The 12266-nt window shown below is 44.5% G+C and overlaps 1 protein-coding gene across 1 annotated transcript; it reads right to left on the bottom strand.

The window, feature by feature from the left end:
- Positions 1 to 7371: 7371 nt before the first annotated feature.
- On the bottom strand, positions 7372 to 9140 carry LOC141100935 (uncharacterized). The gene is made up of 2 exons (XM_073589708.1): positions 8961 to 9140; positions 7372 to 8850 (listed from the first exon to the last, which is right to left on the bottom strand). Exon 2 carries the CDS (start codon positions 8613 to 8615, stop codon positions 7410 to 7412), a length of 1206 nt encoding a protein of 401 aa, XP_073445809.1. The 5' UTR covers positions 8616 to 8850; positions 8961 to 9140; the 3' UTR covers positions 7372 to 7409.
- Between the last annotated feature and the right edge of the window lie 3126 nt (positions 9141 to 12266).

Genomic DNA, 12266 nt, shown 5'->3' with positions numbered 1-12266 from the left:
GTGTGATGTCCCCACACGTTGGAACTCTACACTGCATATGTTGGAAAGGATTTGTGAGCAGGAGAGGGCAGTTGTTGACTATCAGCATCAACAAGGCCATCGATATTCAGTTCAGACTCCACACATAAGACCTCAGGAGTGGACATGGGTGTCAGACATATGTACCATCCTCCAAAACTTAAATTAGCATCACCATCCCGCTTCTCAGCATTCTGAAAACCTCTCTGCTCACAATTAAAGATGATGCATTGCAGGAAGAGCATGAGGACATGGAGCAAGGAAACATACAGGGTGATTACACTCAGCCCAGCCTCATGTCGTCGCAATATGGATTGGTAGACAATGAGCAGGAGGAGGAGGAAGAACAGGAGCTACTTTCATGCGCTATAGACGGTACTACAAGCACAGCTGTCATACCGTCTGTTCACTGGGGATGGCCTGAGGGCAGGGAGGAGGTGGATGAGGATGAGGAGGTTAGCATGGTCAGTCGTCCTGTTGGTGAGGACATGGAAGTCTTGCCTGTTAGTAGTCTGGCACGCATGGCTCACTTTATGCTGCATTTCCCATGACCCTCGCATTATAAAAATTTTCAGTGACACTCATTACTGGTTGATGACACTTCTAGACCCATGCTACAAGGAAAACTTTCAATCTCTTCTTCCAGAGGCAGACAGGTGTACAAAAATGTTGCTGTACCATAGGGCCCTTGTAATGGAATTACTGAAAAAATTCCCATGTGAGAACACTGGCAGCAGACCTCAGAGTTTGTTGTACAGCCAAGGAGTACAAGCGAGAGAGACAGAAGTACAATTCAGCTCAGGCAGGGGAACAATGGCAAAGTTCTGGGACAGTTTTCTCAGACCCTCCCATCGTGCCACCACAGAGGCAAGGGGTGGTGTCACAAGAAGTGCAATGTTTGGGAAGATGGTGAGGGAGTACCTTGCAGATCATACAAACATCCTCCAGGATTCCTCTGTGCCTTTTAATTATTGGGTATCCAAACTGGACACGTGGCATGAACTGTCTCTCTATGCCTTGGAGGTTCTGGCCTGCCCTGCTGCTAGCATTCTGTCAGAGCGGGTTTTAGTGCCACTGGTGGAATTATAAGAGATAAGCGCATCTGCCTGTCAACTGACAATGCTGACAGGCTGACTCTTATAAAAGTGAACAAGGGCTGGATTGGACAAGACTTCTGTACACCACTGAATGAAAACAGCGAAACATAACCTCCAATACTGCATGTATGGGCGTTACAAGTCTAGGAGACCTGCTCATTTACATTGGGCCTAGTTTTTAATGAGGCCTTCATCAATGTCTCCTCATTCTCCACCACTAGATCACCAGGGTTAACGTGTTCTGTGCTGCTACAGGCCGTCCAATTTGTGGAAAGGGTGTCTATGATGCCCATAGTATATTTTGAAAAAATGTACCCCCATGGGGAAATGATTGTCAGCTCATGCACTGCGTGTATGGGCATTACATGTCTAGGGGACCCAATCCTTTACATTGGACCTAGTTTTTAATGAGGCCTTCATCAATGTCTCCTCATTCTCCACAACTATATGACCAGGGTTAAAGTGTTCTGTGCTGCTACAGGCAGTCCAATATTTGGCAAGGGTATCTATGATGCCCATAAAATATTTTAATAATTTTACTCCCCCAGGGGGAAATGTTTGTCACCCCATGCACTTAGTGTATGGGCATTATGAGTCTAAGAGACCCACTCCTTAAATTGGGCATACATTTTGATCAGGCCTTCCTCCACGTCTCATCATCCACCGCCAGTAGATCACCAGCGTTAATGTGTTTCGTGCTGCTGCAGCCATTGTCAAAATCCAAACAAGGGTGGGTGTTTTTGATGGGCATTAAATACTGAAAATGTTGAGGTGTACCCCACAGGGGAAAATTTTTGCCAGCCAACACACTTAGTGTATGGGCATTACAAGTCTAGGAGACATGCTCCATTTTAATGGGACATTTTTTGTTAAGAGGCCCTCCTCCATGTTTCTTTCAAGGGGGATTGGGGTTATTGGGGTGCATATGACTTGGTAGCAGGGCAGGCCTTGCAGTCAATGCATAAGAAAACAGAATGGGAGTACAAAATGAATAATGTGAAGTGGATTTTCCTGTGCCCATCCAGTATGTGGGATCAAAGTCTTATTGGGGTGCATATGACTTGGCAGCAGGGCAGGCCTTGCAGTCAATGCATAAGCAAACAGAATGGGAGTACAAAATGAATAATGTGAAGAGGGTTTTCCTGGGCCCATCCAGTACCTTTCCTACATTTGGACGTAATATTCCGTCCATGTGACCTGGGACTTAAGTCCCAAGGATGGAATATTACATCACATGTGATCAGCGGCGCTCATGGGGGAAGCGCCGCTGATCGCGGCTGGGTGTCAGCTGATTATCACAGCTGATACCCGGCACTATGTGTCAGGGGTGGTCACGGACCGCCCCCGGCACATTAACCCCTGGCACGGGGGGCTCCCTCCGTACTTCCCTGCAACCCCCTGAGCGACGCAATGTGCTGCTTCCTCCTCCCTGCAGGCCCCCGGATCCAATATGGCCGTGGGGGCCTTCGGGGTCCTGCAGGGAGGCGCCTTCCTCACTGCCTGCAAAAAGCAGGCATGAGGAAGCCTGAAAAAAGCAGGCATGAGGAAGCCTGCAGCAGAGCTTGTCAGATTGCTGATCTGGCACAGTGCTGTTCTAAGTGTCAGATCAGCAATCTGATACAAGACAGTGATGTCCCCCCTGGGACAATATAATAAAGTGAAAAAAAAATACACTTGTAAAAATAATTTTAAAAAAATCCCAAAATAAATAATAAAAAAAAATTCCCTAATAAATTATTTTTTTCTAAATAAAAAAAACAATAAAAGTACACATATTTAGTATTGCCGCATCTGTAACGACCCGCCCTATAAAACTGTCCCACTAGTTAACCCCTTTAGTGAACCCCTTCAAAAAGAAAAACAATGCAAAAAGCAATGCTTTATCATCATACCGCCGAACAAAAAGTGCAATAATGCGCGATCAAAAAGACGGATATAAATAATCATGGTACCACTGAAAACGTCATCTTGTCCTGCAAAAAATGAGCTGCAACACAGCATCATCAGCGAAAAAATAAAAAGTTATAGCTCGCAGAATAAACCGATGCAAAAATAATTATTTTTTATATAAAATTGGCTTTATTGTATAAAAGCGCCAAAACATAAAAAACGACATAAATGAGATATCGTTGTAATCGTACTGACCCGAAGAATAAAACCGCTTTATCAATTTTACCACACACAGAACGGTGTAAACGCCCCCCCAAAGAAATTCATGAAATGCTGGTTTTTGTTCATTCTGCATCCCAAAAATCGGAATAAAAAGCGATCAAAAAATGTCACGTGCTCTAAAAATAGTACTAATAAAAACATCAACTCGTCCCACAAAAATAAGACCTCACATCACTCTGTGGGTCAAAATACGGAAAAATTATAGCTCTCAAAATGTGGTGATCAAAAACTATTTTTACAATAAAAAGCGTCTTTTAGCATATGACAGCTGCCAAATATAAAAACTCGCCATAAATAGTAAATCAAACCCCCTTTATCACCCCCTTAGTTAGGGAAAAATAATAAATTTTTTTTAAAAAATGTATTTATTTCCATTTTCCCATTAGGGTTATGGTTAGGGCTAGGGTTAGGGATAGGGTAAGGGCTAGGTCTAGGGCTGAGATTAGGGTTAGGGGTTTGTTGGGGTTAGGGTTGGAGTTAGAATTGGGAGGTGTTGTGAGTTCATTTTCCCCTCCATCACTGAGGCCTGGTGAACTCCCTATTCTAGTGAAGGAAGGTAGTGAGCCTGATTATCAGACACCTGGGACTGATGAGGACGATTGGCTGAGTGGAGTCACTGACTGGATTTAAGGCAGCCTACACCCTTTCTGCCCTGCGGGTGATTTCTCTGTGGACTCTTGGACACTAGTCTGATTCCTGCTCTCCTAAAGCTAAGTTTGCTGTTTTGCCTTTTTGCATCTAAGGCTAGTTTCACACTTGCTTTTTTTTGCAGCGCGTTTTTCCCGCAAAAAAACGCATTAAAAAAACGCATACAAATGCATACAAACGCTGCGTTTTTTTCCAGCATTTTAATGCGCATGCAGGAAAAAAACGCAGCGTTTTTGCGCGTTTGTATGCGTTTTTTGTGCGTTTGCGTTTTTTTACAGATTTTTGAAAAACCCCACAAAAAAGAAAAAACAACCATTCAACAACACACAAGACCAATGGGACTTCATTGTGGGTGTGGTATGTTAATATATATAGACCCTGTCTACAGTATTCTTCACATTTGCTTGATTCTTCTCGTGACCATGGATCTGCGCTGGAAGAGTTTTCACTTCAACTTGGATTTGGACATCGCGATGGCTCAGGCGTATGCAGTTGCTTGCCATGAACAAAGGAAGAGAGAGAGGCAGCGAAGACGGCGGCGTATGTGGATACATCCGATTGTTGAACTCCGGGAGAGCCGTGGGGCATACCACACCCTCTACAGCGAGCTACGTGCAAATCCGGAGAAATTTACTGATTATATCCGGATGTCCCACGAAAGTTTCATGGATTTGCTTGCTCGTGTCCAACAATCCATCCGGAGACAGGACACACAGCTCCGTCGTGCGATTCCTCCTGAGGAACGGCTACTGGTGACATTACGGTATGTTTTAAAAACAAAGGGGTGTGGTCTGATGTTTTTTTTTGTAAATTTAGTATTCAAAACCTTAGGTAATTAGTTTTCGTGAATGTACTAATATTTTTTTTTATAGTTTTTAAAAATAATATACATAAATATTAATTTTACTTCTTTGTCTGTTCACAGATTCCTGGCGACTGGAGAAACCCTATCCTCACTACACTTCCAGTACCGTATTGGAATCTCTACCTTGTCTGGAATTGTTGCTGACACCTGCCGGGCTCTCTGGAATGTTCTTTGCCCAGAATTTATGCCCCTGCCCACCGCTGAAAAGTGGATGGAAATTGCTGACAAATTCTGGACAGTATGCAATTTTCCCAACTGTTTGGGAGCTGTTGATGGGAAACACATACGGATCATCAAACCCCAAAGAACGGGATCTGAGTACTATAATTACAAAAAGTACTTTTCAATAGTACTCATTGCGATTGCGGATGCCGGATGTATGTTTGTAGCAGTGGACATTGGAGCATTTGGCCGTGGTAATGACTCGCAGGCTTTTAAAAACTCAGACATGGGCCGGAGGTTGTATGGCAACCAATTTAATTTCCCTATGCCACGGCCTCTTCCTCACACCGAAGCTCCGCCACTGCCCTTTGTAATGGTTGGCGATGAGGCTTTTCAAATGTGCGGAAACTTACTGAAACCCTACTCCAGCCGGGACTTGGACCACACCAAAAAAATTTTTAATTACAGGCTGACCAGGGCCAGAAGAACTGTCGAGTGTGCTTTTGGGATTCTTGTTTCCAGATGGCGAATTCTGGGCACGGCCATTAATCTTAAACTTGAAACAGTCGATGAGGTGGTGAAGGCCTGTGTGGTTCTACATAACTTTGTGATGGCTAAAGAGCACCCGACCTTTGAACTGGACGATGATGCTCCTAACCCATTGCCTGAATTCACTCAGCACACTCTCAGGTCATCCGTTGAAGTTGGCCAAATGAGGGACAAATTTGCGGCCTACTTTATTTCTGATGTAGGACGGGTGCACTGGCAAGATGAAATGGTGTAATGTTGTTGTTTATGGTAATAAAAATCCTTATTTGATACCATTACTGAGTGCACTATATTTTTTAAACTCCAATTAATTAAAAAACTTCCCATGTATAACTGAATTTTGTTATGTTCACACACCTGGGCAGGTAAATACACATACGAGTTAAAATGCAGCATTGCTAGTCTGCGTGAAATATATTGGAATGAGCAAAGCTGCAGGCCATGAATCAGGAAACCATTTAAGAGAAAATTGTGCAACTAGTTTAAAACAAAGTATGTGATTTTCTCAAAACACAACCCTCAAAACCCAACCCCAATGAAAGTCCATGGGGAATACAAGTCAGCATTGAGTGGATGAATGTAATCTGCTCATGTAATCTGCTCCATTACAAGTTATTACACTAGGCCTTGGAATGACTATACTAGGCCGTGGTATTTCAAATATGAGTATAGTAGGCCTTGGGGCTAGTAGTATAGTAATATGTGAAATACCACGGCCTAGTATAGTCATACCAAGGCCTACTGTAATAACTCGATTTTTAACAACTAGCATCTTGTTTCACAAAAAACAAAGTGGTGAAACTAGAAAGAAACTTATTTTTTAGACAAGTTTCAACAATTTGTTTTTCATGAAACCAGATTCTATTTGGTAAAACTAGAGTTATTACACTAGGCCTTGGAATGACTATACTAGGCCGTGGTATTTCAAATATGAGTATACTAGGCCTTGGGGCTAGTAGTATAGCAATATGTGAAATACCACGGCCTAGTATAGTCATACCAAGGCCTACTGTAATAACTCAATTTTTAACAACTAGCATTTTTAACAACTAGCATCTTGTTTCACAAAAAACAAACTGGTGAAACTAGAAAGAAACTTATTTTTTAGACAAGTTTCAACAGTTTGTTTTTCATGAAACCAGATTCTATTTGGTAAAACTAGAGTTATTACACTAGGCCTTGGAATGACTATACTAGGCCGTGGTATTTCAAATATGAGTATACTAGGCCTTGGGGCTAGTAGTATAGCAATATGTGAAATACCACGGCCTAGTATAGTCATACCAAGGCCTACTGTAATAACTCAATTTTTAACAACTAGCATTTTTAACAACTAGCATCTTGTTTCACAAAAAACAAACTGGTGAAACTAGAAAGAAACTTATTTTTTAGACAAGTTTCAACAGTTTGTTTTTCATGAAACCAGATTCTATTTGTAAAACTAGAGTTATTACACTAGGCCTTGGAATGACTATACTAGGCCGTGGTATTTCAAATATGAGTATAGTAGGCCTTGGGGCTAGTAGTATAGTAATATGTGAAATACCACGGCCTAGTATAGTCATACCAAGGCCTACTGTAATAACTCGATTTTTAACAACTAGCATCTTGTTTCACAAAAAACAAACTGGTGAAACTAGAAAGAAACTTATAGTTTCAACAGTTTGTTTTTCATGAAACCAGATTCTATTTGGTAAAACTAGAGTTATTACACTAGGCCTTGGAATGACTATACTAGTCCATGTTATTTCACATATGACTATACTAGCCCTTGGGTTGGTTTTTAACATGTATTTACCCATCAGTGTGTGTGAGCGGCGCAAACAACATTAATGAAACTTATTAATGGTGAACCACAAATGTAAATTTATTTTTTATCACAAAAAAAAAAAAAAAAATTATTTTTTACGGCGTTTGGGGGCAGATGGTTTCAATTTGGGGGTGTGCAGGGAATATGCAACACTTGCAGTTGAAGACGGTGTTTGAGGGGAAGGGGCAACAAAACTTGTGGGGGAAGGTAGTCCAGTTAAGGGAATTAAACTTGGAACACTTGTAGGAGAGGAAATCTGTTCATTTACATTAGTTGTAATGGCATGTCGCCGTAGGCTTGTGTGCCTGGACCGACTTTGGCCCAATGCCCGCCTTGATTGATTTCGCCTTGAAGTAGGGGCAAATATGGAATGTAGGTCCCCCGTCTGCTGGTATGGCTGCTGCTGCTGAGGTGGCGGCTGCTGCTGCAGAGGTGGCGGCTGCTGCTGAGGTGGCGGCTGCTGCTGAGGTGGCGGCTGCTGCTGAGGTGGCTGCTGCTGCTGAGGTGGTTGCTGCTGCTGCTGAGGTGGTTGCTGCTGCTGCTGAGGTGGCGGCTGCTGCTGAGGTGGCTGCTGCTGCTGAGGTGGCGGCTGCTGCTGAGGTGGCGGCTGCTGCTGAGTTGGCTGCTGCTGCTGAGGTGGCTGATGCTGCTCTTCGTTGTCAGTGCTCGTCCTTGCAGGAGGACTGGTGGCGGCAGTGATGGCCCAGGTTTGCAGAGTGGTGGTGGCAGGGCTACTACATGTTGTTGTAGCGGCAGGGCTGTTCCATGTTTGCCTAGTGGTGGCTGAGCTCCACGCATGCATGGGATTGGCGGTGGTGCTCCAGACAGGAGCAGCGCTTGCCATGGTGGTGTCGGTGAAGTGACCAGCTGCACTCAGACTTGTGGTGGTGTAACGGTGGGTGTCCTGGCTTTGAAGAGAGGTGTCCGTGCAGTGGTATGCAGCACAAGTCGGTAGTGAGGTGAAGCGAGTCAATGGTGGCACAGGTGGAAAGGACACCACTGACTGCTGACCGTACCGATTATGCTGCATAGCCTGCAAGAAAGCATTGTTGCAGGCCTGCAGCACATTCAGCTGTTGATCAGGACTAAGGTGTTCCGCCATGCCCTTTTCAATCTTACTAAAAAAATGGTGTGCTGGTCTGTTGAGGTCGGCCTCCAGACGGTCAAGGCGCTGTTCTACAGAATTGAAGCGGTGTTCAAAGTGGTTAAAACCACGTTCCATTAGTGCAAAACCGCTTTCAACTCTGTCGGACAGTGACTTGAGGCTGGAATTAAATGTCTCGCTCAAATGCATAAACTCGGGCAAGACATTCCTGTCCAAGGCCCTCTGCCGCTGGCGGGTAGTGCCCGCATAACCAGTGGCAGAGACCTGGGACAGGGGAACACCTGATGGCCCAGCTTCCTGGTCACCAGCTGTGTGTGTGGCTGACCTGCAAGGTGCTTCCTGGCTGTCGGATGGCTGGGACGGGTCAGAGGACGTCCGAGGAAGGACCGCTCCAGGGCCAGGTTGCAGGGTGCTGCTCCAGGTGCTGTGGAAGAAAGGAAAATCATTACTACCATGCCTTTACAAGAAGCATCAGCTGTGGATTAGAAAAACACAGATTAATAAAAATAAAAACCCAAAATGTATAATACTTACGATCTTGTGGCAAGGACCGGTCTTAGGAACTGCAACGCGTGATAGTGACGGTATCTAGTTCTGGTCCTTGACGCAGATCCACTGCGAACCTGGCCCTCAGCACGAACATCACTGTTGAAGCGGTCCTTGATCGAACGCCAACGTGTTCGGACTTTGTCCACTGTTGATAAAAAAAAACAGTGCCGTCAAGGACAACAGTCACTGCGGCACAATGTAGCAATACAATACTCAAAGCAGTCACTGTAGACCCCGATGACACTGTTGGGTTTCCTGCTAGAATACGCCAAGCACGAAACCCAACAGTGCCGTCAAGGACAACAGTCACTGCGGCACAATGTAGCAATACAATACTCAAAGCAGTCACTGTAGACACCGATGACACTGTTGGGTTTCCTGCTAGAATATGCCTAGCACGAAACCCAACAGTGCCGTCAAGGACAACAGTCACTGCGGCACAATGTAGCAATACAATACTCAAAGCAGTCACTGTAGACCCCGATGACACTGTTGGGTTTCCTGCTAGAATACGCCTAGCACGAAACCCAACAGTGCCGTCAAGGACAACAGTCACTGCGGCACAATGTAGCAATACAATACTCAAAGCAGTCACTGTAGACCCCGATGACACTGTTGGGTTTCCTGCTAGAATACGCCTAGCACGAAAACCAACAGTGCCGTCAAGGACAACAGTCACTGCGGCACAATGTAGCAATACAATACTCAAAGCAGTCACTGTAGACACCGATGACACTGTTGGGTTTCCTGCTAGAATACGCCTAGCACGAAACCCAACAGTGCCGTCAAGGACAACAGTCACTGCGGCACAATGTAGCAATACAATACTCAAAGCAGTCACTGTAGACACCGATGACACTGTTGGGTTTCCTGCTAGAATACGCCTAGCACGAAACCCAACAGTGCCGTCAAGGACAACAGTCACTGCGGCACAATGTAGCAATACAATACTCAAAGCAGTCACTGTAGACACCGATGACACTGTTGGGTTTCCTGCTAGAATACGCCTAGCACAAAACCCAACAGTGCCGTCAAGGACAACAGTCACTGCGGCACAATACAGAGCAGGGAAATACTCACTAAACGCCTTTTTGGAGGATGCTGTGGCGCTGTCCCAGCCATCCATCAACGCTGCGGCCACCTCATTCCATAGCCGCCGGGTCACCACATTGTCCTTGTACAGCCGGTCACGGCTGTCCCACAACGGCGAACGCTCCTGGACCAGGCTGATGAGCTGCTCATTATCCAGGTAGACGTCTTCATCCCGTTGTGGAACCTAGACAAAACACATTCATTAGAATAATCAAATTTAAATTGAATAAAAAGTTACAAAAAAAGAAACAAAAAAATGAGTAAAAATAGAAGATAAAAAATAAAGAACATTACAAATCATTTGATACTTACATTCCGTATCACCACCGGGACTTGGCTTCGCTGCTCCTGCTCTTCGCCCTCACTAGTGCCGTCCGCAGATGATGATGACGATGTCTGAAAGTTGAAAAAAACGTAAGAGATTTGGAGAAGCAGCAGATATACTTACCAGATGCACGAAAATAATCACCTCACGGTCTGCTTGCGCCAATTCCTGCCGCGATGGGGAATACTCGGATTCTGAAGACATACTGCATGTAAAAATAATAAAAATCATTAGTACATACATAATTTAAAAGGACAGGCATATAATGTAATATACTCACATTCTTCGCTGATATAATGGGTTCTTGGTTGACTGTCTGCTCTTCAATCTCTCAGTGTAGTAGTGGCAGAGTTTTGGCAGGCACCTCCTTTATATAGACTTTTTTTTTTTGACTTTAGAAGATTCTAACTAGGATAAAAAGTGGACACCACCCAAAAAACGCAGCGCTAAAAAATCGCATACCTGCGCATGCCAGTGCGCACGTATGCGCATCCATAGGCTATAATGGCCATTTTTAGCGCAAAACGTGCGCATACGTGCGCATGCGCTTTTTTCCAGGGCCAAAAAATGCAACATGCAGCGTCTGGAAAATACCAACGCACACCCCAAAAAAACGCAGCGCATGAAAATCGCATACATGCGCTTACAAGCGCGCATGTATGCGCACCCATGTTAAATATAGGGGGAAAATCGCATGCGCACGTATGCGTTTTTTTCCAGCGCTAAAAAACGCAAATGTGAAACCAGCCTAAGATTTGTTTTTTGTTTTTCTTGCTTTTTGGATTCTGCCACTCCCTGCTGGAGTGTGCAGTGTTCCTTGAGCTCTGTTTTCTGAAAGTACCTGAGTGCTGATTTAGTTTTTGAAGCTTAGTTGCTTCAGGGCCATTTTTATATCAGCTTGTTGGCTTTTGTCTCTGATAGGGTTTTGGCAGATTGCAGACAGCAGCCTTCCTATCCATTCCTATCTAGGTAGCTTTTGGGCCCCATCTTTGCTCAGCCTGTCTTTCTGTCTGTGTAAGTGTTTTCATCTTGCTTCACCGTCATTATATGTGGGGGGCTGCCTATTGCTTTGGGGTCTGCTCTGGGGCAGTTAGATTTCCCCTTTCCTTCTTTAGGTCTATGTATCTCTCTGGATGTGATCGAGGGGTCTAGGTCATCGTAGGAACCCCCCACGGCTACTGCTAGTTGTGTTGATAGGTTCAGGGGTCTGCAATCTGATAGTTGCCAACTTCTCTGGTTTTCAGGACTTAGCTAGCATTTCTGGTTTTGCCTCCTACGGTGACTCAATCATAACAGAATCACCTGCCAAACCGCAGATCCTGGGGTACTCAATAGCAGGAAAGAATTGTGTTTAAAAAAAAAAAAAAAAAGGTGTGTGTATATTCTTTCCTCTATATCTCTGAGGCCGTAGGGGGATTTTTTTTTTCTCTCAATGGAGATAAAGCAAGTGTCTGATCGTGTGGAGCAGCTCGCTGCTGAAGTGCGAGGAATTTCTGCCTATCTTGCTCGTTCACATGCTGTTGAACCAAAGATCCCCACACCTGATGTATTTTTTGGGGATCGATCTAAATTTTTGAGTTTCAAAAATAATTGTAAATTATTTTTTGCTTTGAAGCCTAACTCGTCAGGGAGCCCCATGCAGCAGGTTAAAATTGTCATCTCTTTGCTGCGCGGCGATCCCCAGGATTGGGCGTTTTCTTTGAAACCAGATGACCCTATTCTGACTAATGTGAACGCATTTTTTCAAGCCTTGGGGTTGCTGTACGATGAACCTAATGCTATTGATCAGGCTGAAAAGACCCTGTTAGCATTGAACCAGGGTCGAGAATCTGCAGAGTTGTACTGTCAAAGGTTCCGAAAGTGGGCGGTCCTTA

This window comes from Dendrobates tinctorius, unplaced genomic scaffold (genome assembly GCF_039654945.1).
Source record: "Dendrobates tinctorius isolate UK_male_01 unplaced genomic scaffold, ASM3965494v1 ptg000111l, whole genome shotgun sequence".
Classification (NCBI taxonomy): Eukaryota; Metazoa; Chordata; class Amphibia; order Anura; family Dendrobatidae; genus Dendrobates; species Dendrobates tinctorius.
This window is presented reverse-complemented; position numbering and strand designations above follow the sequence as displayed.

Coding starts and splice junctions, on each gene's coding strand:
- LOC141100935 (XM_073589708.1), bottom strand. CDS start 8,615: ATGCATTTGAGCGAGACATTTAATTCCAGCCTCAAGTCACTGTCCGAC.